This window comes from Brachionichthys hirsutus, unplaced genomic scaffold, assembly GCF_040956055.1.
Source record: "Brachionichthys hirsutus isolate HB-005 unplaced genomic scaffold, CSIRO-AGI_Bhir_v1 contig_853, whole genome shotgun sequence".
In the NCBI taxonomy this organism is placed as follows: domain Eukaryota; kingdom Metazoa; phylum Chordata; class Actinopteri; order Lophiiformes; family Brachionichthyidae; genus Brachionichthys; species Brachionichthys hirsutus.
In genome coordinates, this window is record NW_027180343.1 from 410,740 (window position 1) to 436,938 (window position 26,199).

A 26,199-nucleotide genomic window follows, 5' to 3' on the forward strand; every position below is an offset into this window, starting at 1 on the left:
CTATAAATCAATAAATAAGCAAACAAGTTGATTTGTGGTGTTTTCATGTCTCAAGCTACCACTACTGTACTTTCGGGCTTGTCTCATCAGCGGTTGCCACAGAAAACCGGCCTTCTCCACTTCAACCTGTCCTTTGCATCGTCCTCCCCAACACCAGCCACTCTCATGCCCTCCTTCACTACGTCCATGTATCTTCTCCCAGGCTGACCTCTGGCAGTTCCATCTGCCAATATAATCGCTATCCATCCAAGTACAAAGGGCTCGTCCGGGATTTGAACCCGGGACCTCTCGCACCCGAAGCGAGAATCATACCCCTAGACCAACGAGCCAGGTGACATGCCGCAAGCACTGGACCAAATTATTTTTTATATGTAGAACAATAAAGGCTTAAAACGTGACACCAAAAACAGCAGGCAAGATATATATATATGTCCAACAAAACCTGTTTTAAGAACAGCAGAGATGCTTAAAGAACAAAAATAATTGTATTATACAAATAAAGTCCAGTAAGACATTACAAATATACTCTGTATGTTTTCATAGTTTCACTGTGAAGAGGTACAAAAACACAGTATGTAACACTGTCAGGAGGTGTAAGGTTAGTATCCAAATACTGTATATTCTGATCAAGGTTTTTGGTTTAGTGAGTAAAGAAAAGTATCACAATTTAATGTAATGCAGCTCAATCATTCCTCACATGTTTCTCTCATAGATAGAGATGGGGAGAACTCTATTGGGTTCTCGCTATAAAACAAAGGCTCTACCACTGATTGGCTCACCCTGATATCATTACTCTTTATCAGAGCTCTTTATTGCGCACGTTGAGTAAAAGCATTGCAAAAGACAAGCGGCCCAGCAGTTTGAGTCACGCACGGAGACTGTATTTGCTTATGTCTGTGTTTTCACCTCACTACTTTGCTTAACAAACAGCCAGCCGCTGTGCTGGCACAGCAAATTTATAGTTTACCTGTGAATTGAGTCTGACCCGGTGCTGACAGTGCCCAAATGCCAACAGGGATTAACAGGATTGCCAAAGATTATATTTCTTACAATTTTGGATTAGTGGTTCCAATAATTAATAATGATGGCTTGTCCATGCACAGTATGTTGCTCTTGCCGCTTGGGTCTCTCAATAGTAATAAATAAAAGGCCAACGCATCATGGGATCATGGGAGTTGTTGTTTGCCAACTTATTTTTCCTTTTTCCAGCCCAATAAGCAAAGATACTAAATGAAACACACCGTCTGCATAATTTTCATAAGTACACAAATGAAACAAATGTATGACAAAAAGTCGGGGCGTATATACAGGTATATGCTATCGCAGTTATTAAATTGGATATACTATTGTAAATTTTCATATTGTACTTGTCACAGGTTCATATTTAATGTACGGGGGGGGGGTCGTTCACCACAACAGGTGTTTCCTGGTCCAGTAAACTGACACTCCAGACTGAAAGCCAAAGGCTTCAACAAATAGTTGCAAATGATAAGAAGCAAAACGGAACTTGCATGTTCTGAACATAAAAACGATTAATAATATAAGAAGTTCAGCGTAGCACAGCACAATATCGTGTCGGGAAGAATTTAGATGCAACACAAATCAAACAACAACAAACTTGTTAATGCTTCTCGATTTCAGTCAAAATTACCTTAATTTGAAAAGTCTGTATCCCCCAAAATTTGATAACTGATTCACTGACAAAATACTCAAGAGTACTATTAAACATTTTTTACATATTTTTTTTTTTACTATACAATCTGTGGTTTGCCATTATTTTCACCGCCTCCCCACACCTGGAATCAACAACGTGTTAAACTCAATAGTTTTTTTGGTGTGTGTAATTAATAATAGCAAACAAGAACTAAAATGTAATGAAAAGTTATGAGAATCTGTGTACCAGTAAGCATTCTGTTACAATTTAAACTGATATTCAAATGTGCACTGTGTTTCTCTTCATGGTGCGACCACACCTCACATCTGGTGTCTGTGCTGCAACTTGTTTCGTCTCTGTGTTTCATTTCCTTTTGGGTGTTTGTTACTCAGCACTAACAACAAAAAAAAGCCTGAAAGCAACATCTGCGCAACAGACGTTCCGTTTGACGCCACCTGATTCTGCAAAAAGTGCAACTCTACCATCTGGCGTAAATATAAAGCCATTACACTTCAATATTGAGACGGTTTAATGACCAAATGATTTGCTTAACTGAAGAAAGAAAATGAGCTCATCACGTAAAAACATTCACAATCAACATTTAGAATTGATGAGGTAATAATCACAGCATTTCAGCATCTGTACACATTTGGTTTGGGGGCGAAAGCAGGTTCCGGGTTTGAGTGCTTTCAAGCCTTGGACAGAATTGACACAGGACGGCAGCTTTTAACGTTCTACAGATTGCCCCCTTTTTTTTAGTAGCAGTGCAACAACAGAGGACAGTGACAGAGAGCCTGAGGCCAGACTTTCACTTTCATAAAAATCTATGTGCTGTTTTGTATAAACAGACATTGATAGTATGCGAAAATAGCTATGTCATCTGTGGCGTCCTTGCTTTTTTTACTTGAAATCTTAGTGTATAATCTCAACAAAAATAAAAATAAAATATTGTTGCTTAAAAATAACATCAGATGAAAGAAACACAATTTTGATATGCTAATGCTAATTTCAAATCCACCAACCTAAGACAAAAATCTAACTAATTTACTTTGAAAACCATCAAAACATTTGGTCTTACTTGTCTCCTAGTTGCTCCTCTGAGAAAGATGCACGCTTTTTTAAAACTCATTGTGACAGACAGACTTAGTTTTACTCAAAAAAAAAAAGAAATTCACTCAATATATGCTATTATATATTTTAGAGCAAGCCTGTGTTTCAGCTGTGATCAGTAGAGATCTGTGCGTACCAAAGAGGACGGATGAGTTCTCATATGGATTATCTCTGCAGCTTTGCTTCAGAAAAAGAAGACCAGCTTAGAGCTGTGGATATAGACATTTTTATAGGCACAGTCAAAAATAACTGCTATTTCAGATTGCTAACTCACCACATTTGAGTTTTCAGTCGCTGCTTTCATATTGCGTGATTTTACTGTATTTGTTTTGCTTTATATTGGCTTCTTCCATTCTGGTTTCGTAAAACGATTGCCTTCATAATTCTCTCGATTGTCACGAGAAGAAAGAAACCACAACTCAACAGATGGAAAGAGGGGAAAGGTCTACAATTAGAGTTATGAATTATGCACACTGAATGTTCAGTGCCCATAACAGATCATACATGATCCTGTTACATAATCCTTCACGCGTTGTAAATATGAAAGTTTATGCAATTTGAGACGATATCCTCAATGTGCACATAATGATGACACCGTTGCTTGCTGACACTTCTGATATCTTTTTATCTACCGGTATTTGTCTTTTTGACCACATTTCCATTTGCCCTATTACAGTAACAAAAATTGCATTTTCTCTTTCTTTATAAGTTGCAGACTTTAGTTTAAAAAAAATATGTTGCAAATGGCATTTGCAAAGTTCAGCATATTGTATATGCATATGCTTGGATGCCATGATTGAATGAGAGAGGTACCGAATCCACCTTGTCCTTTTAAATAAAGTACATCTGACATCTAACAGGAAAACTCTCCAACACAAACTAGACAACAGTAGGAAGAATACTGGACGGTTAGAAATGAAGTATCTGCCGGGGTCCATTCCACTTTAATGCTTGTGCATGGAAATATGAAACAAGAAGCACAAAACGTGCTGAAGAACCCAAACCCCAACAAATTCAAATATCACAATTTTTACGATCATCAGCAGGGGGCACCAAGACATCATGAATGTAAAATCCATTGTTGCAGCAGCGACCTTACCAGTTTAAGAGCATTTCTCAGGAGTCAGTCTCATCCTCGGTATTAGCGTGACAGTGGGAGGAGATAAAAAAAAATGGCTTAAGTAGAAACATTATCTCACTGGAATAGAGAAAGTTCCATCTTTATGATTGAAGTAGGACATAAAGGAACAATGAGAGGAAAAATTGTTGCAGGAGAATCATGGAGTCCTTTAAATGGTTTGATCTTCACAATTAGTCTTTTGACACCAACGGTTGATAATATGATCTTTTAATTTGGCACTTTCATAGCAGAGTATTTTAATTAGCTATCTATTAAGCTAGGGAGAGAGAGAGTACACATTTTAGCATGGCAGTCCCATATATGTGTAAATAACAATCAAAGTCAAGTTTGTGAGATTATTCAAACAGATCAGTTAGGTACACAGCAATGGTTGCATTGGCCTTTGTAAGTTTAAAAATATATTGCTCAATTAATTTGATTCATAGTGTCTCTGAAATTTCCAAATTAACCCATTTGTGCTCTTTCAAAAGTTTTTTTAAATCAAAAAACACGAGCATCATTATTAAACATTATTTTATACCTCCACTCATAAACATCAGGCTTTGTGATCTGTTTGCACTGTATTGAGATCAACTCTAGGATAAGAAGAAATTGTCTATATATTTTGAGAATCTAACTTCAAACTGAAATACAATCACTCTGGGAAATGATGCAAAAATATAAAAATCCCGCAGCGATCACACAAAAGACACTGTTCAATCTTCATGATCAACTTTCACAAGTGAGTCGCAAATACAGTTAGAAGAACTTCCCAAAAAAAAGTTATTTCTTGTGAGGAGGAGTTACCGGTAATGCAAATCTCTGATGTCTTCTCGCTCTTATCTGACAGGAGACAGGATGACAGAGAACAGTGGACTCACAGTTTAACATGATGGGCTGTAGGACAGGACTGCTGGTTTTAATCATCTGCTGGGCAGGTAAAGACTTTTTTATGAATGCCAATTATAGTCATGAAGATAAAAGATGTCAAAGAATTGATTTGAATGTTTATTTCCTCTGGACAGGCGCTGATGGTCAGACTCTGACACAATCTGATCCAGTGGTAAAAATGGCCGGAGAATCTCACACGTTGACCTGCACAACGTCTGGGTTCTCATTAAGCAGCTACGACATGAACTGGGTCAGACAGGCGCCTGGAAAAGGACTGGAGTGGATTGCCTGGGTTGAAAATAACAATAACAGAAAATCCTACTCCCAGTCAGTTCGAGGCCGGTTTACAGCCTCCAGAGACAACAGCAGAGCGCAGGTGTATCTGCAGATGGACCGCCTGAAGGTGGAAGATTCCGCTGTTTATTATTGTGCTCGGCAGTCACGGTGAACTGAGTTGGTTCAGCAGCTGTACAAAATCATGCAGTGCTCAACAGTTCTAAAGTTCACTTGTTCCTATTGATGCCACGTCACGCACACAGTTGTAATTACCGGTGCAAAAGAAAAGGTGAACCTTTGAGCCCATAGATTTTTAACAACATTCAACAATCTTGTTTTATTTAAGTTTCAAGCATCTTCGTCTCCTCAAGTCTCTTATACTTTATTACTTACTTACTGTCGAGAACGTAATGCCTTCACTGGGATACACCAGAGATCAAACTGAGTTGAACTTAGCAGTGCATCCAGAAGAAGAGGTGGAGGCATTTTTTAAATTCTCTTTAAATGCAACCTTGAGGGCAGCTATTTAATGGTGGAAATGATTTGGTGAAATTTGGATTATGCATTGATTTAATCATAAGCGACTGTTGGATCTTGTCAGATGTGTGATTGCCCTCCAGTTAGTAATTATTTGATTATTATTTTGTTTGTTTGGATAAACATTGTGTGTATATGTCTTGGGACAATAAAACAAGTGAAAATACAAATCTAGCATTTTGTGTTACGGACTGGTGCGAGAGGACCCCAAGAAACAGAGGACGGAGACAGTACAAACGTGACTACAAGCTTTACTGGAATGTTCATCAGTTGAGTCACTATCCCGGAGCTGCGCACGGGTTACGGGGTGGCTGGAGCCCAACGAAAATATCTGGTTAAACAAAAAGACACAGCCAAAAGAACAAAGCAAATAAGCAAGCTCAAAATACAAACTCTAACAAAGGCAGATCCCAGGGATGAGGAGCGGCAGAAAGACGTTCTGTAAGCAGGGACACGATCCATGAAAAATAGTCCGACTAGGAACAGCGGGCGGAGCAGGGCTTATGAAGGCCGGTCGTAATCAGCCTCAGGTGTGTCTGGGCTGAGAGGCAGCAACCAGGTGTGAGTCGTAGGCCAATCAGCCAGTGCAGCCACATGACCCTCACAATTTTGTGTGTTGCTCGGTTCAGACAGTAATTCATGGTTCAGAAATTATTGTTACTGTTATTAAATTAAAGTAACTATGAATAGATGGAAAACAAACCAAATCAATTTCACTGACAAATCCAGCACAACAGTGTGATTTCCCAGATACATTATTTAACTTTATTAATTATTGTTAAAATTAATTCGTATTGTAATTTGGTTAGCATTATATTGCCTCAAAGTGCTTTACCTTTTGCAAATGTTATTATTATCATCTTAAAAAAAAAAAAACTAACTGAATAACTGAACTAAGGCAATTTAGTTCATATAATTATAGTAAATTGCGACGTACAATGAGACAGCAAAATAGTCTCACTGCATAGCGTGTCAGCATAGTTAGCAGTGAGGTGAGGCTCAGCTTCTCAGTATTTTAAATGAAAAATAATTAAAAAGAAATTAAGATAAAGGGAAAATAACTTTTTAATAGAAATCACTGGATAAATACTGTATAACAATTACATTATTTGTTTTCCCTTTTCCTTTTTTTGGATGACACCTGCCTCCCCTGATGCACTGTGTAAAAATAATGTCTAAATTAAAAAACAAATACAAATAGAAACACATATGCGTTAAAGATGAACATGAAATCCACTGTGGTATAGGCTTACAGAAGTGCTGTAGTTTTGGTACGTGCCTGTGTCACTGTGGTTATATATATACTGGGATGGGCAGCACAGCGCTACATGCCATAACAAAAACCCTGCAGTGACATTGTACTTCACTTGTCAGTCATGAAATGAGAAAAACGTTTCGATTCATATTCCATGAGCCGAACAGATTTCCGTCAAATGACTGAATGTGTTATAATATAATCTCAGCTGAGTTATTATATACCATACATATATGTCACAATTATGAAATATTTGCAATGTAATTTTAGTGAAAATGATTAACAATAGTTTGCGATAGTAGTCCATAATTTTACCGCTTTATGAAAGTCTCATGGTATTGATGTGTTTTACAAAGTGGGCAACCACTGAGTTTTTGAGGTTCAGTGTCTTATCATTAATCAAATTAAGTTTATTATGTTAATGAGTATAGACTAATTTAGGGTTTATTAAGTTTCTAGTTGTTATGTTAGCTAATATGGCCCACCCATGAGTCTAAATGTTCTCTCATGCTGTGCTGCATTGAGCTCAAGAACTGATACATTTGAAAAAAATAAAAAATAAAGAAATAGGCTGTTATGAAAAAAAGAATGGCAATGCGTGAATATTTTGGTCTTGCAGTAATAAACATAAAAACAGAGGAAGCACACTCTACCACAACAGGTGCTTCCTCATCCAGTTCCAAAAAAGGAAACCTTCCAAAGACTTATACGTTCCTAAAATGGTGGGGGGGGGGATCACACATTTCTAGCAAACACACTACATATAAACATGTATGAGACGTGTTGTTGTAGTCCAGGGCACATTTGGAAGAATAATGTGCTTCCATCTCTGTGGGACGAGTCTGAACACTGGGATTTTCTTGTGGAAAAACTGATGCAGAATCAGATAATAGTTAAATAATATGTTCTGTTTTGAATGGTTTTCATAGGGGTGGCACGGTGGTCTAGCGTTCTACACTGTTGCCTCCACAGCAAGAAGGTTCTAGGCTCTATACCTTTCTCTGCTGAGTTTGTGTTTTCTTCCCATGTTTGGGTTTTCCTCCGGGTTCTTTGGCTTCCTTCCACCTTCAAAAACATGCAGCTTAGATGTATTGGCCACACCAAATTGTCCGTAGGTGTGAGTGTGTGTGCTTGTTTGTCTTTCATGTGACCCCCCCCCGCAATAAGCTGGGGTCTTGTCCAGGGTGTATGCTGCCTCTTGCCCATAGCTAGCTGGGATAGGCTCCAGCAGACCCGTGACCCACAAGGAGGATAAGTGGCTGTAGGTGAGACTATTGCGCTTGTCTCTTCTACAAGAAGATGGATGGATGGATTGTTCTTATAGGTTGCTCCAGCTGATGAAATTAACACACCCTTGTGACTGACCATCCAAGTCTAAACTTTTTTACTTTTAGCATCCCTGTGCTGTGCTTAAATGTTTAAAGGTATTGAGACTTTACGCTCATAATGAAGGTTAAATTGTTCAAAAGAAGCTGTAATAAGATGGAATAAATCAGTATTAGAAAACCAGTGTCACGGTCCATTGCCATATTAGATGAGTCAAACACATTTTGTGATCCAATGGTGTAAGCGGCAGGAAATGAAGTTGACAGGAATGTCTGACAGCAGGAAACTGCTTCATAACTGACTGTAGGATATTAATATCTCAAGGGATGCGGTTACACGTAGTACACGAGGAGTTTCTTCAGCTGTTGCTTAGTATAATGAAGTCTAATTGTTATATCACTGTGATGGACGCTTTGACTACTGGGGCAAAGGAACAATGGTGACTGTCACGACAGGTAAAATACTCTTCTTCAGTTTTAATATTACAAATGTGATATTTATGACAATGACAATTTATGACTCCTTATGACTATTGGGGAAAAGGAACAATGGTTACTGTTACATCAGGTAAGCCAGTCTTTTTGTTTACATTTATTTATGTATTATTATATATAAATATACAATATGTTATTTAAAAAAATAATAATCTAGTTTTAGGTTGTTCACATCTGGAATAAATGTATTCCAGTTTACACAATTTGAAATTCGATGGTGAAAATTATATTTCATTCGATACAATGGTAAGTTAAATGTATTAGAGGTAGATTGTAGTAAAACAATCATAGTAAGTTTGTGGGAATAGGTTTTAGTATGCCATGGTCAATGATATGTTGCACTGTGATTATTTTGACTACTGGGGAAAAGGCACCATGGTTACCGTGACGGCAGGTACCGGTATGTACTTTTAATATCATAAAATTACATTCCTGATAATATTACACCATATTTGTCGTCATTTTCCTGCAGTCACAATTGTCAGCCAACATTTAAATTACTATGAAAAAATTAGTTTTTATTTCAGATAATACAATGCCATGTTCAAATTATTCAAATTAACTAAGAAGTCAAACAGTAATTTCTGCAGAACTCAGTGGATAATTTTGGTTTGCGCTTTTTATGGTTTTTATAAGACTGCGACTGATTTAGTGTACAGGCAGGCTTCATGCTGGCTGTACTTTTAATACAGCAAGCTAAGTAGTTTCATCAGTGTGTTATATTATGCTTTTGACCACTGGGGAAAGGGTACTACTGTAACCGTTTCATCAGGTAAGACATCTCTTTAACCTCATTCCTAACTGCTTAATGTGAACAAAAGAAGACAAATACGAAAATCGAATTCTTACGTTTTTGTTTTATTCTAGCCATGAAAGATTTGCAGTTATTCCTGCCAAAATGATGTTTGCTACCTATTTTTAAGTAGAAAGGGGTATAAATAAAATAAGTGTCAAAGATTAACCCCAGTGCAAGAAACATTATTTTAATAAATGAGGTGGCTGAACATAAACAATTGCACGTAGATGTTTACTTACCAACCGTACTCAAATGTAACGATCATTGTTGACTCAGGGGGACAAAAAGATTGTAAAGTTATTATGAATCAAATTTTTATTTGGAACTTTAATCCCACATTTTCTTTTGTTTCCCAGCCACTTCATCTGGACCGACTGTATTTCCTCTGAGGCAATGTCTTTCTGAAACTGCAAGCACAATCACTCTCGGTTGTCTTGCCACCGGCTTCATGCCCTCCTCACTTACTTACACTTGGAGAAAAAATGGGGCTGCGCTGACCGACTTCATTCAGTCCCCTCCGGTTCTCCAAGGGAATGTGTACACAGGAATCAGTCAAATCCGAGTGAAGAGACAGGACTGGGATCCCGAGGAAGCTTTCCAATGTGCTGTGACGCATGAAGCGGGAAATGCCCAGGCTACTTTCAACAGAGCAAGTAAGACCTTTGTTTGTTCTTTATAAAATATATAATATTATAATAAGTGCAGTAATTTGAAATGATCTGACTGACATAGTGGAGTTCTTAATACACTTTGATTGTCCAAGTTTTGTCATATTTTAAATAAAATGCTTGAATTGTAATTTAATAATAATAATAATAATAATAATAATTATTATTAAATTTGTTAGTAAATATCTATCTATCTATCTATCTATCTATCTATCTATCTATCTAACTATCTATCTATCCAGTGTTCCTTTAAAAATGTAATTAACACATGAAATTAAATTACGGTAAGCACCATGATATATACTTATATATTTTACGTCATGCTCAGGACGCATTGCATGCCAAAAACTGAGGTGGAATAAGAAGTCCAAAGCTTTCTTGTGTATACTCTGCTGCTGCTCTTGTCTTTTTCGTTCTTTACTAAAATCTTGTATGTCATGTCTTGTCTCTAAAAACATGACATGCTCAGCTTCTTTCCATCTATTTTTGAAATTTTGGATATGCAGATGGTTGGAAACAAAATCTGCTTGCTTGCGCAAACAATGTATATGCAAAAGTGAGCACCAAAAAAATATGTTTTCCAATTTGCTGTTTCATATGAGCATATCTTAAATACATACCACATGTATGCATGTATGTGTATTGGTGTGTGTGTTTGTATGTGTGTGTGTTTAAATATAACAACACATAATTTATTTCCTCTGCTTCTGCATACATATTTTGATGTATATTTTTCAGAGGTTACCAGTACTTTTAAGTTGCCAACTCTAAGGGTGTTGGCCTCCTCTGATAAGGAACATGAGGCATCCTTCTCCTGCTTTGCCAAAGATTTCTCCCCTAAAGAATATCAGATCAAGTGGCTGAAGAGTGATAAGGACATTACCGACAAAATATACGAGATAAAAACACCTTCTCAGGAAAGAAAGGATGAAAAAGGAACAGCACTGTACAGTGCAGCAAGTTTTCTCTTGGTACCAGTGAGCGAGTGGACTCAGGACACGGAGTTTACCTGTCAGTTTGAAGGTAAAGGGGAACACAACATTCCAACCTTTGTGAATTCATCTGTGACCTGCTGTAAAGACACAGTTCAATGTAAGTATATTTCTCACTTATCTTTAAAAAAAAAAAGAAAATATTTATTTTTCTTTAATTCATTTGAAAAAATGCCTTTAAATTCTCAGTGCCACCAGCGCAGGAATGTACCAAAGCTGATGCAAGCATCGAGATCACTGGCCCCACGATGGAGGACATGTTTCTAAATAAAACAGGAACGATAGAGTGTCGAGTGCAAGAAAACAATCCATCTGTCAGAAAGATTTGGTGGGAAGATCAGCGTGGAAATGAAATGTTTGGTTCCTCACCAACGGCCCTTAAAGGGAAGATATCCAGTCTTTCGCTTGACATCACTTATGACGAATGGAGCCGGGGTATACAGCGTTACTGCGTTGTTGAACACACGGCATGGCGTGAGCCATTAAAGAAACTCTATGAAAGGAATATTGGTAAGAAAACAACTCAATGGTATTAAAGCACATTGTGATTGACATTGCTTTATGTGGGTTTTTTTTTGACAGATATTCTATGCTGCCTGCTCATTCATTCTCTCATGCTTACAGGAGAACAGCTCCAGCGTCCTTCAGTGTTTATGCTGCCTCCAGTAGAACATACTAGAAAAGAAACGGTGACCCTGACTTGCTACGTGAAAGACTTCTTCCCTCGTGAGGTTTTCGTGTCTTGGCTTGTCGATGATGAGGCAGCGGACTCAAATTACGAATTCCATACCACAAATCCCATCAAAAATGGCGGCTCTTATTCTGTGTATGGCCACTTATCTGTCAGCCTTGAGCAGTGGAAGAAGAATGATGTGGTCTATAGCTGTGCAGTTCACCACGAGTCTGTGGCTAACACAACCAAAGCTATCGTCAGGTCCATTGGTTACAGAACCTTCGACAAAACCAACATTGTCAACCTCAACATGAACATCCCTGAAACGTGCAAGGCCCAGTAGATGCTATTCTGTGTCACCGTGTCTACTGTTGTTTAATGTTCGTCACATGTGATATGACGTTGTGTTTGTCCTTTTTACTTGCAGATTCAAAAACAAAAATAAAAAAAAAGCACTTTGCAACTCTGTTGATGTAATTCATTATGCAATTCGTGTCTATTTAACCAATGCTTTTAGCTTCGTGTTTAAGCGTATACATTCACAGTGCTATGATAACATTATAGCAACACAAAACCAGTGTAGATATCCCCTTCCCAAGTGCAGTCACAATCTATTAGCTTCCCAATGCCATATTGAAATAGTAAGATTAGCTGCCACATGATCTCTGTTAAAAATGTAGATTAATTACACTAATTATATTTGTATATTTGTGTACAGCCCATTAACATGGTGTACGACCTTGTCTTTGTCTGTGGATACTCGTTGTCTCAACTGGGGCTTGCACCCACAGCACATGAAATAATATTGTTGAAAGTCCAACATCAATGGTCCAATCTAAAAAAAAAAAAAAGATATATTGATTCACAAGCCAAGTCATGCATTCCACATGAGAAGATGTCATCTTTCAGGAGTAATTCAAGGCCATTGTTTTGTTCAATGTAGTATTTTATCTCTGTAAACATAACAGCCAAGATTTATGAACTGCAAAAGTCTGTTGGTGTTAATCAGTAGATTTATTTACTTTGCACTGAATCCAGAGATCCTGATCGAAACTAACCCCCAATGGAACAGTGCGGTGGAAGCAGAAGAAGATGACTTGGGAAACACAACCCTTACATTTGTCCTTCTCTTCCTAATCACTCTGTTATTCACCATTGGAACTGTTGCTTTCAAGGTAATAATGGGCATTTATTAATGTACGCTTAACTCATAGAGAAACCTGTGACTCAGACAATAATTATATTACTAAACAACAATAATCAATGTGAATGCCACTGGGTTGAGAGAAGAATCCTTTTAACTGGACGAGTTTATTAACAATAGCAAACCTATGATAGGAAAAGCATGCCAGGATAATCATATTAGTAATTAATACCTCATCTATCCCAGTGAATGAACACGTTGCAAATGTTTGACTACATCTTGTCTCTTTATTTATTACTCTGACAGTGTCAACTGACAGTTACCCACAGCACCACCTTATTTCTGAACGTTGTTTTTATTTCAAGAAAAGCTCAAATATTAATACTAAATTTAAGTGCAATGATTTAAATTAACAACAGGAATGTCAGTCAGTCAGTCAAAAAATACTTATTTCAATATCTGTAGCAAATATTTGTGATTGAATTACATTGAAAGTGTTTTTCACGTATTCAATATTATCCATAAATACCTTTTTCAAAATGAAATATGAAGCTACTTGTAATCTAATCTTTGTGTCACTGCATTTTAGAAATACAACATTCCACTTTTACTCACTAATTCAGATGCAGAACATTTCTCATATCATACACTTTCAAAATAAGCAAACTTTTACTGCAATATTACTAATCTTTTCTGTGTGTTTTTTTCTCATTTCAGGTTAAATGAAAAAGTATGAACTTTCTTAAAAAACAGTATTTTCACAGTCTTTCTTAGAATTTCATAGCATCATGCAAGTAACTGCAACTAAAGTGTTTCATGGCAAGTAGACGAGCTTTCTGTGTTTTAAAAAATACATGCTAGAATGAAGATTGCTTTCCCCCCCCCCCTCTTCCTCTGTTTTTGAAATTGTTCATACTGTATATATTTCCTAATAAAGTTTCTGTGATTCTGATGAATAATATTCTTCTTTAAATGTATTCTATATAATCGCAGCACCTGGAATCATCAAACCTTTGAGTCAATATGTAAATTAGGAGACTTTACAGTTGGCTAGATTTTCAGTCTGTGAATAGAGAACTAGAACTAAAACCGAAAGCGACCTCTCTGTGATACGAGATATTCAAATGTGCGCTATGCTTTTTCTTCTTTACTTGTATGTATGATTGCAACTCACATCTGGTGTCTGTGATGCACCGTTGCTCTTTGCATTGTTTCATTTCTGTTTTTTGGTGCTTTTTTTAAATTGGGGACCCGGGTACTCTTCAACACGTCTGCTCGCTAAAAGCCCTGCTTCCTCTGGCCTGCATTGCTGCAGCAGCTGCATATTAGACTTCCCACCTTATTGCCACCTGACTGTAAAAGTAAAACTTTACCATCTGACCTGAAAACAAAGACAATACACTTTAAAATGAGGCAACAAAGCCTGCTAGATGACCAAAAAACACAAAGGTATGTATAATGAAGGGAAATGAACAACTTCACAATATAAAATCATCCACATCCATCATTTAGATTAAGCTAATCCAACTCTTCTCGATTACAGGACAACAGGTTGCCTCTCCAAATATCACGTTACACCCTGAGTGGAAAGGAGAGGTTGGATCCTCGCCAGTCAGACTCATTTGCACGCTGAGTGGATTCTTCCCAGATAAACTGACTGTCAGGTGGCAACAGGACAACGAGCCTCTAAATGGTCGGGGAATCCAGAGGAAGCTCCGGAGCACGGAGGAGGTGGAGGAAACCTTTACGATAACCAGTGCGATTGAGCCAGACATGAACGAATGGGAAGGTGGCACACAGTTTACATGCAGGGCCACTCACAACAACAATGGATTTGTAAAAACAATAAGTATTTGTCAGAGTAAGTAAATGTACAGCTATTATAGCACTAAATGTTTTATGAAGACACTGAGATTTTCCATTACTTAGTGATTTTTCTTATTTGTTCATTTCAATCTCAGCACATTCAAGCTTCCCTCCTGCCGTTCATGTGGAGATTCCCAGCTTCAAGACAGTAATGATGGCAACATCTGAAGTGAAAGCAACATGTAGAGTCCACACTGGGCTTCATGCCAATGTAATCTGGCTCATTGATGGAAAAGTCTCACCAAAGAATGCATTAATCCAGGACAGACACTTAACTCATATTGACAGTAATGTGACAGTGTCATCAAGCCTTTGGAGAGACGTCAAATTCATAACGTGTAGAGCCGAACATCGGTGCTTCCGATCCACTGAGAGGACTGTGAATGTGGCAGGTGAGACGACTGCCGAGAGATACTCGAGCACCTTTTCCAGTGCAGGGGATGAGGGGAACACTTCTCTTGTTTTCTGTCTGTGCCATCCAGAACCTGGAGTTACATCTCCACTGGTGGAGATCAGAAGATCTCTTCCAGATCTGCTGAAGGGAAACGGTGCTGTGCTGGAGTGTGACATCAGACAACTCTCCTCCAGCGACCTGTTCGTCACATTTCAAGCCAACAGCGTTGACATCTCTGACAAACAGTATGTCGATCTTCCTGAAGCCCCAGGCCTCCATTCCATCAGCAGACGCTTCGCTGTTCCTCCACGCCACTGGAAGAACGACACCAGGTTCTCCTGCAAAGTGACTCAGGGCTTCTCCAGCAACTTTGAATCCAACTCGACGGGATACATTTTTGGTGAGTTCCTCCTCTTTCGCTGATGTTTTGCAGTTTGCTATCCTGTTTCACGTCGTGATTCGCCCGGTGTCCTAATTTATGGCTCATTTAGCTGACCCATCAATGGAACTGCTTCTGGTACCCAGTGAAGAGTCAGGACCGCAAACACTGTGGTGTTCTGGATGGGGATTCGACCCTCAAATCACATGGTTTTCCGAGTCCCAGCAAAGATCTTCCACTGTTGACATCAGCATGGGGGCGGATGGACGAGTGGCAGCAGGCAGTCGACTTCACATCCCGCGAGCAGAGTGGAAAACAGGGAAGAGGTTCACTTGTGAGGTGTCTGACACATCTCTGAACAAAACAGTTGAGAAGGATGTCAGCCTCTGCTCGGGTAAAGAGCCTCAGCTGTTCACTAGTATCACTGTTAACATTCAACAAGTGTGTTTGATTCTTTTATTTAGTCTATGATATAAATGCATTCACAAAATTCTTACTCAATCCATTATGTCTTTTTCAACATTTGTTTTCCAGTCACCCCTCCGTCAGCTCAAATCATTGACGTCTACATTCAGGGGCCTTCACTTCAGCAACTGCAGAAGAAACAACAAGTGACAATCTCCTGTCTTCTTGTCAGCCCCTTTATGAGCGATTTCTCCATCACCTGGAAAATAGGTGGCAGTAAATGTTCTCTTGGCGTTTATTCGGAGCCCGCTGTGGTGCACAGCAATGGAACGGAGACTGTGAGGAGTTTCATCAATGTGTCAATGGAGGACTGGCACGCATATAAACACGTGTCTTGTGAAGGGAAGCGCCGGTGTTCCGACAAGATCTATAGGGGACATGTAAAGAAAAGCAGAGGTAGTTTTATATGTAAAAAAAAATTGATTTGATTCTTTGCCATTGATTAGGTAATTTTAGAACATTCAACATAGTTCAAGATTGCAAAACAGCATCATCAAATGTTGCATTCACAAAAATGTATATTGATGCTTTCTTCTTTTGTGTTCTCAAGACATGTATCCACCGATAGTCAGGATAATTCAACCTCCTGCCTCTGAACCGTCTACGTCAGATGTCTTCACACCTCTTTGCCTGGTTTCTGGGTTTTCCCCATCTAACATTGTTGTGCACTGGAACAAGAATGGCCAGAGGCTCCCTTCAACTCATTACACCAACAGCGCAGCTTGGAGATATCCAGGGGGCACCACTTTCTCAATGAGCAGCAGCCTGAATGCATCTAAAGCTACGGCGCAAGACTCTACTTATTCTTGTGTTGTTAAACACGAGTCTTCTGAAACGCCGTTTGAAAGCGCCATAAAGGATGTCGTTGGTAAGCTCGGTGGAAGAGAGGTCTAAAGCCAATCTTAGATGTCCTGTGGAAACAACATATTTCATTAAAAAAAAAAAAAATTCTACGAATAAGTATAAAACATTTTAATTTACTTATTAGCTTACTTAATTACTCATTTATTTCAGATTAGTTAATTTACAACCATCATGTGATCTTCCACACAACAGTATTTGGCATCTGTATGGTCATTTTCTCCAGGCACGGTGACCCACAGCACTCCTTCGGCCACTTTGCTCCGAGGCTCTGGTGAACTTGTGTGCCTGGTCACTGACTTCAGCCCTGCAGCCGTGAGCATAACTTGGCTGCTTGACGACAGCAAGGAACTACGGGACTACAACACAAGCAGCCTCTACGTAGCACCGAATGGAAGGTTCAGCATCCACAGCCGCCTCCGGCTCTCAGAGTTTGCCTGGCCTGCCGGGGCGGTCATTAGTTGCCGCGTGACACTCGCCAACGCCACTCTTTCCCTGAATATATCTAAACCAGGTGCTGTTATATCCACTGATCTGTGTCTTTTTCCACTCATTAGAAATGACATGTTAACCACTAAGTTTTCATTAATTTGGTGACTAATTATTTTATCAATAGCTGTTAAGCTTTACTGTATCATCGTCAATTTCACTGTTACCTGGTCAATCTTATTTGAGCTCTTTTTCTCTATTTTCTTACAGACATCTTGGAACAAAGTAATTCATTTGTTGATATCATTAGTACTGATTTGGATCCATCATTTAGATTCAGCTAATCCAACTCTTCTCGATTACAGGACAACAGGTTGCCTCTCCAAATATCACGTTACACCCTGAGTGGAAAGGAGAGGTTGGATCCTCGCCAGTCAGACTCATTTGCACGCTGAGTGGATTCTTCCCAGATAAACTGACTGTCAGGTGGCAACAGGACAACGAGCCTCTAAATGGTCGGGAAATCCAGAGGAAGCTCCGGAGCACGGAGGAGGTGGAGGAAACCTTTACGATAACCAGTGCGATTGAGCCAGACATGAACGAATGGGAAGGTGGCACACAGTTTACATGCAGGGCCACTCACAACAACAATGGATTTGTAAAAACAATAAGTATTTGTCAGAGTAAGTAAATGTACAGCTATTATAGCACTAAATGTTTTATGAAGACACTGAGATTTTCCATTACTTAGTGATTTTTCTTATTTGTTCATTTCAATCTCAGCACATTCAAGCTTCCCTCCTGCCATTCATGTGAAGATTCCCAGCTTCAAGACAGTAATGATGGCAACATCTGAAGTGAAAGCAACATGTAGAGTCCACACTGGGCTTCATGCCAATGTAATCTGGCTCATTGATGGAAAAGTCTCACCAAAGAATGCATTAATCCAGGACAGACACTTAACTCATATTGACAGTAATGTGACAGTGTCATCAAGCCTTTGGAGAGACGTCAAATTCATAACGTGTAGAGCCGAACATCGGTGCTTCCGATCCACTGAGAGGACTGTGAATGTGGCAGGTGAGACGACTGCCGAGAGATACTCGAGCACCTTTTCCAGTGCAGGGGATGAGGGGAACACTTCTCTTGTTTTCTGTCTGTGCCATCCAGAACCTGGAGTTACATCTCCACTGGTGGAGATCAGAAGATCTCTTCCAGATCTGCTGAAGGGAAACGGTGCTGTGCTGGAGTGTGACATCAGACAACTCTCCTCCAGCGACCTGTTCGTCACATTTCAAGCCAACAGCGTTGACATCTCTGACAAACAGTATGTTGATCTTCCTGAAGCCCCAGGCCTCCATTCCATCAGCAGACGCTTCGCTGTTCCTCCACGCCACTGGGAGAACGACACCAGGTTCTCCTGCAAAGTGACTCAGGGCTTCTCCAGCAACTTTGAATCCAACTCGACGGGATACATTTTTGGTGAGTTCCTCCTCTTTCTCTGATGTTTTGCAGTTTGCTATCCTGGTTCACGTCATGATTCGCCCGGTGTCCTAATTTGTGGCTCATTTAGCTGACCCATCAATGGAACTGCTTCTGGTACCCAGTGAAGAGTCAGGACCGCAAACACTGTGGTGTTCTGGATGGGGATTCAACCCTCAAATCACATGGTTTTCCGAGTCCCAGCAAAGATCTTCCACTGTTGACATCAGCATGGGGACGGATGGACGAGTGGCAGCAGGCAGTCGACTTCACATCCCGCGAGCAGAGTGGAAAACTGGGAAGAGGTTCACTTGTGAGGTGTCTGACACATCTCTGAACAAAACAGTTGAGAAGGATGTCAGCCTCTGCTCAGGTAAAGAGCCTCAGCTGTTCACTAGTATCACTGTTAACATTCAACAAGTGTGTTTGATTCTTTTATTTAGTCTATGATATAAATGCATTCACAAAATTCTTACTCAATCCATTATGTCTTTTTCAACATTTGTTTTCCAGTCACCCCTCCGTCAGCTCAAATCATTGACGTCTACATTCAGGGGCCTTCACTTCAGCAACTGCAGAAGAAACAACAAGTGACAATCTCCTGTCTTCTTGTCAGCCCCTTTATGAGCGATTTCTCCATCACCTGGAAAATAGGTGGCAGTAAATGTTCTCTTGGCGTTTATTCGGAGCCCGCTGTGGTGCACAGCAATGGAACGGAGACTGTGAGGAGTTTCATCAATGTGTCAACGGAGGACTGGCACGCATATAAACACGTGTCTTGTGAAGGGAAGCGCCGGTGTTCCGACAAGATCTATAGGGGACATGTGAAGAAAAGCAGAGGTAGTTTTATATGTAAAAAAAAATTGATTTGATTCTTTGCCATTGATTAGGTAATTTTAGAACATTCAACATAGTTCAAGATTGCAAAACAGCATCATCAAATGTTGCATTCACAAAAATGTATATTGATGCTTTCTTCTTTTGTGTTCTCAAGACATGTATCCACCGATAGTCAGGATAATTCAACCTCCTGCCTCTGAACCGTCTACGTCAGATGTCTTCACACCTCTTTGCCTGGTTTCTGGGTTTTCCCCATCTAACATTGTTGTGCACTGGAACAAGAATGGCCAGAGGCTCCCTTCAACTCATTACACCAACAGCGCAGCTTGGAGATATCCAGGGGGCACCACTTTCTCAATGAGCAGCAGCCTGAATGCATCTAAAGCTACGGCGCAAGACTCTACTTATTCTTGTGTTGTTAAACACGAGTCTTCTGAAACGCCGTTTGAAAGCGCCATAAAGGATGTCGTTGGTAAGCTCGGTGGAAGAGAGGTGTAAAGCCAATCTTAGATGTCCTGTGGAAACAACAGATTTCATTAAAAAAAAAAAAAATTCTACGAATAAGTATGAAACATTTTAATTTACTTATTAGCTTACTTAATTACTCATTTATTTCAGATTAGTTAATTTACAACCATCATGTGATCTTCCACACAACAGTATTTGGCATCTGTATGGTCATTTTCTCCAGGCACGGTGACCCGCAGCACTCCTTCGGCCACTTTGCTCCGAGGCTCTGGTGAACTTGTGTGCCTGGTCACTGACTTCAGCCCTGCAGCCGTGAGCATAACTTGGCTGCTTGACGACAGCAAGGAACTACGGGACTACAACACAAGCAGCCTCTACGTAGCACCGAATGGAAGGTTCAGCATCCACAGCCGCCTCCGGCTCTCAGAGGTTGCCTGGCCTGCCGGGGCGGTCATTAGTTGCCGCGTGACACTCGCCAACGCCACTCTTTCCCTGAATATATCTAAACCAGGTGCTGTTATATCCACTGATCTGTGTCTTTTTCCACTCATTAGAAATGACATGTTAACCACTAAGTTTTCATTAATTTGGTGACTTAATTATTTTATCAATAGCTGTTAAGCTTTACTGTATCATCGTCAATTTCACTGTTACCTGGTCAATCTTATTTGAGCTCTTTTTCTCTATTTTCTTACAGACATCTTGGAACAAAGTAATTCATTTGTTGATATCATTAGTACTGATTTGGACCAAGACCCATGTGTGGAAAGCTGGTATATGGCTTTCACGTTCCTCCTTTTTTTCCTCATCGCTATCATCTATGGTGTCTTTGCTACTGTAATTAAGGTACAAGATAAGGTATGATAAGATAAGGTACAACTGCGAGTGTGAGTGGCATGTACCTTTGCAGTGCAAAGGTTTCACCAGACTCTGACACGTTCCCTCTGTTTTCTCCTTATAGGCAAATTGATCGATCGCACATTCCCATTCTCGTGATCCAAATGTGGACTGGATTTCCTTTTGGCGTTTAGTTGGACTAGATTAAAAGCATAATTCACGCATTTTCTCTCTCTTTAAACACATAGTCTCTGATTAAATGTTACAGAATTAGACTGTTCAGTTATTGTTGTTGCTGTGTGTAATGAATGTATGTAATGAACAAATGTAGGAGAAATTATAAATCAACTATAAATCAATAAATAAGCAAACAAGTTGATTTGTGGTGTTTTCATGTCTCAAGCTACCACTACTGTACTTTCGGGCTTGTCCCATCAGCGGTTGCCACAGAAAATCGGCCTTCTCCACTTCAACCTGTCCTTTGCATCGTCCTCCCCAACACCAGCCACTCTCATGCCCTCCTTCACTACGTCCATGTATCTTCTCCCAGGCTGACCTCTGGCAGTTCCATCTGCCAATATAATCAATGTCCATCCAAGTATAAAGGGCTTGTCCGGGATTTGAACCCTGGACCTCTCGCACCCGAAGCGAGAATCATACCCCTAGACCAACGAGCCAGGTGACACGCCTCAAGCACTGGACCAAATTATTTTTTATATGTAGAACAATAAAGGCTTAAAACCTGACACCAAAAACAGCAGGCAAGATATATATATATGTCCAACAAAACCTGTTTTAAGAACAGCAGAGATGCTTAAAGAACAAAAATAATTATATTATACAAATAAAGTCCAGTAAGACATCACAAATATACTCTGTATGTTTTCATAGTTTCACTGTGAAGAGGTACAAAAACACAGTATGTAACACTGTCAGGAGGTGTAAGGTTAGTATCCAAATACTGTATATTCTGATCAAGGTTTTTGGTTTAGTGAGTAAAGAAAAGTATCACAATTTAATGTAATGCAGCTCAATCATTCCTCACATGTTTCTCTCATAGATAGAGATGGGGAGAACTCTATTGGGTTCTCGCTATAAAACGAAGGCTCTACCACTGATTGGCTCACCCTGATATCATTACTCTTTATCAGAGCTCTTTATTGCGCACGTTGAGTAAAAGCATTGCAAAAGACAAGCGGCCCAGCAGTTTGAGTCACGCATGGAGACTGTATTTGCTTATGTCTGTGTTTTCACCTCACTGCTTTGCTTAACAAACAGCCAGCCGCTGTGCTGGCACAGCAAATTTATAGTTTACCTGTGAATTGAGTCTGACCCGGTGCTGACAGTGCCCAGATGCCAACAGGGATTAACAGGATTGCCAAAGATTATATTTCTTACAATTTTGGATTAGTGGTTCCAATAATTAATAATGATGGCTTGTCCATGCACAGTATGTTGCTCTTGCCGCTTGGGTCTCTCAATAGTAATAAATAAAAGGCCAACGCATCATGGGATCATGGGAGTTGTTGTTTGCCAACTTATTTTTCCTTTTTCCAGCCCAATAAGCAAAGATACTAAATGAAACACACCGTCTGCATAATTTTCATAAGTACACAAATGAAACAAATGTATGACAAAAAGTCGGGGCGTATATACAGGTATATGCTATCGCAGTTATTAAATTGGATATACTATCGTAAATTTTCATATTGTACTTGTCACAGGTTCATATTTAATGTACGGGGGGGGGGTCGTTCACCACAACAGGTGTTTCCTGGTCCAGTAAACTGACACTCCAGACTGAAAGCCAAAGGCTTCAACAAATAGTTGCAAATGATAAGAAGCAAAACGGAACTTGCATGTTCTGAACATAAAAATGATTAATAATATAAGAAGTTCAGCGTAGCACAGCACAATATCGTGTCGGGAAGAATTTAGATGCAACACAAATCAAACAACAACAAACTTGTTAATGCTTCTCGATTTCAATCAAAATTACCTTAATTTGAAAAGTCTGTATCCCCCAAAATTTGATAACTGATTCACTGACAAAATACTCAAGAGTACTATTAAACACTTTTTACATATTTTTTTTTTTTACTATACAATCTGTGGTTTGCCATTATTTTCACCGCCTCCCCACACCTGGAATCAACAACGTGTTAAACTCAATAGTTTTTTTGGTGTGTGTAATTAATAATAGCAAACAAGAACTAAAATGTAATGAAAAGTTATGAGAATCTGTGTACCAGTAAGCATTCTGTTACAATTTAAACTGATATTCAAATGTGCACTGTGTTTCTCTTCATGGTGCGACCACACCTCACATCTGGTGTCTGTGCTGCAACTTGTTTCGTCTCTGTGTTTCATTTCCTTTTGGGTGTTTGTTACTCAGCACTAACAACAAAAAAAAGCCTGAAAGCAACATCTGCGCAACACCTGATTCTGCAAACCTGATTCTGCAAAAAGTGCAACTCTACCATCTGGCGTAAATATAAAGCAATTACACTTCAATATTGAGACGGTTTAATGACCAAATGTTTTGTTTAACTGAAGAAAGAAAATGAGCTCATCACGTAAAAACATTCACAATCAACATTTAGAATTGATGAGGTAATAATCACAGCATTTCAGCATCTGTACACATTTGGTTTGGGGGCGAAAGCAGGTTCCGGGTTTGAGTGCTTTCAAGCCTTGGACAGAATTGACACAGGACGGCAGCTTTTAACGTTCTACAGATTGCCCCCTTTTTTTTAGTAGCAGTGCAACAACAGAGGACAGTGACAGAGAGCCTGAGGCCAGACTTTCATTTGAAAACTCTAAAATATCAGCTGCTAAAATACTCCAGAAGGTTTTATGAAATTCTGTGGTCAGGAGCATCGATGGCTGGAGCCCGCCGCGTGGATCTAGAAGCCTTAAAAGCTTAATGATAAGTTAGACTCATCTAGAATTAGTACGAGGCAAAAATAAAAATCGATAGGAGAATAAATACTGTGATGCGAGAGCCGGTAAATCATGGGCCTTGTACCTTGTGTGTTTAACAGAATCCACATCTGGGAGGGATGACATTAAGCATGTTCAGGCGCTCAATTGGCTTCCTCTGGAGAGATCTGGCACTGTGGGTGCCACGATTGGCTGAGGACCATGTGGCTGTCAGCCAAAATCTGTGACGCTGTTGCTGGGATGGAGTCAAGGTGTCCTGTTTCCAATCTCTCAAGGCAAGCATCCCCAGCAAGCTGCCTGAGAGCATCTCCCCAACACCCCCTACCTTGTTTTTATACCAAGCCCCCACCTCCATCTTGAAGAGGTCCTAGTTTGACCCCTCACTGGGGTCATTAAAGATCCTCCAACAAACAAGCTAACTATCCTCCCTGTACTTACAATATTAAGAGTCCATACTTGATCTAGAACTGCCCATCCTTCAGGTTCACAGCTGGAACCGATCTCAGCTGATTTTGGGCGAGAAGCGGGGCACACTAGCTCACCAATTGGCTGACACATACATTGGCAGTCCTTCACAATGAAATTCCAAATAACAACACATGCTTCCTGGAAGCTTGAGGATCAAACTTTTTGTTATTGCTACAGTTGGGGGCTGGGTTTCCTTACCAACACGGTGGCATAGTTGAAACCTTCAAAACTGGCACTGGTATCGAATCCTACTCCGGGAGTGAGATAGAGAAGGGTGAGCAGGGCAGACCCGGGGCAGACCTGAGCGGAGTGGAGTGTCCAGGTCCGGTCCGGTCGCTCCGCAGTGCCTCCAATTGAAAGGCAATATTGCCACCAACACCCCACAGTGTTGGTGAGGAAACTTGAGGTATTACCATAGTCATACCTGCCAAATAATGCATTGATATTTCAGACCAGAGCCGCTGGCCACACAGTGATACGTATGATGGGACCAAAATACGCGTTCGATCGCAATTTGCAACTCACATGCAGGTTTCAGACACTCCTGTTCAGTAGCGGTTTTTGGGTACGGGGGCCGCACGAGCGAGCACTTGAAAAAATATTTTTTTAAATTGCGATGGCACATTTGGTCCGAAATCTGTACGCCACACGCTCTGGTTTTCAATCCGGAGCTTTCGGGCTGGGAGTCAAGTGTCCTAACCACTACACCACCAAGACCTATACGTTGCCCTACCAAGCATTATGATAATAAATATTTACACCCATGGGCCATTTGGTGTTTACTGATGTTGCTGAACTTTATGAGAAAGCCAGAGAATCCAGAGGAAACCACAAGGAGATGACAAAAAACATGGCGGGATACATATGTGGTATCAGTAAAGAAATTACACAAATTTTACTGATGAGTAAAGTATTATTACTGTCATTCCTCATTACTGATGATGGCCCTTGTCGTCATGCCATTTTTAAACACACACACACACACGCGCACACACACACACACATTGCATGCGGGCCTGTGGTCTGCAGGAAGCATCACGTTCTCTCTGCCAGTAGAGGGAGATGAGGTTCAGTACTGTACCTTCATTGTCCTGCATGAACTAGAATAATCAATAAATGCTGAATTCTGAGCTGGTATTATTCTTTATTTGTACTGTACTGCTTTCACAACTGAAATGTTTGAATGTGTGAAGAAGTTCAATATTATCCGTACAAAGAATGGATGGAAATGGATTTTCATATAAATGTTACATGTTGCCAGGTTCATATTGATGCCAGGAAATGTACCCATTTCGGAGACTGCACTAAAAAAAAAAAACTTAATTAAGCTCAAATAAAAGCAACTGTATTTATAATGTCATAAATGCGTTGCGTTTCCCAGTTAGAGTTCCTCTCACTTATTTTATTCCTAATTTATATACTTTTAAGTGCGCATACATGCACATGGAGAGAGAGAGAGAGAGAGAGAGAGATCCTCCTTGTTGCTGTGCCAATGCGCAGCACAAACTGTGGGATAGGTCCCCCCCCCCCCCAAATCGAGGCTGCGCTCGGAGCGATCATGCGATTGACTGACGCGTGCGTAATGCTCGTCTTCCCCCCTCGTCTGCTGTGCGCGATCGATGGCTCTCTGCTCCGCGCAGATAACTGTCCCGCGCTCGATGGCTCTGCGCTCGAAGCTCCGCTCGCACTGAATGGCTGCTCGGAGCGAAGGAGAGCAGCAGGGAGAGAGAGCGCCGCTTCTCCTCCTAGTTTGAACCAAACCATCTGCATCAACGTCCCGGCGACGGGGTGGGGTAAGTGTCCCGGTCTGTCCGTTACGCGAGGCGTCCAG

The 26,199-nt window shown here is 40.1% G+C and overlaps 1 protein-coding gene and 2 non-coding genes across 3 annotated transcripts; 1 reads left to right on the top strand and 2 right to left on the bottom strand.

Annotated features, from left to right (window-relative positions):
• Positions 1 to 257: 257 nt before the first annotated feature.
• Positions 258 to 329, bottom strand: trnap-cgg (transfer RNA proline (anticodon CGG)). Its single transcript has one exon. It is a non-coding gene; the product is annotated as a tRNA-Pro (tRNA).
• Positions 330 to 4,773: 4,444 nt separating this feature from the next.
• On the top strand, positions 4,774 to 24,725 carry LOC137913764 (uncharacterized). The gene is made up of 19 exons (XM_068757396.1): positions 4,774 to 4,822; positions 4,910 to 5,215; positions 8,574 to 8,624; positions 9,816 to 10,112; positions 14,480 to 14,797; positions 14,898 to 15,194; positions 15,285 to 15,596; positions 15,688 to 15,969; positions 16,110 to 16,436; positions 16,591 to 16,908; positions 17,696 to 18,013; positions 18,114 to 18,410; positions 18,501 to 18,812; positions 18,904 to 19,185; positions 19,326 to 19,652; positions 19,807 to 20,124; positions 20,344 to 20,631; positions 20,818 to 20,966; positions 24,546 to 24,725. Exons 1-19 carry the CDS (start codon positions 4,774 to 4,776, stop codon positions 24,723 to 24,725), a joined length of 5,028 nt encoding a protein of 1,675 aa, XP_068613497.1.
• trnap-cgg (transfer RNA proline (anticodon CGG)) lies at positions 21,563 to 21,634 on the bottom strand. The gene has a single exon. It is a non-coding gene; the product is annotated as a tRNA-Pro (tRNA).
• Positions 24,726 to 26,199: the final 1,474 nt, after the last annotated feature.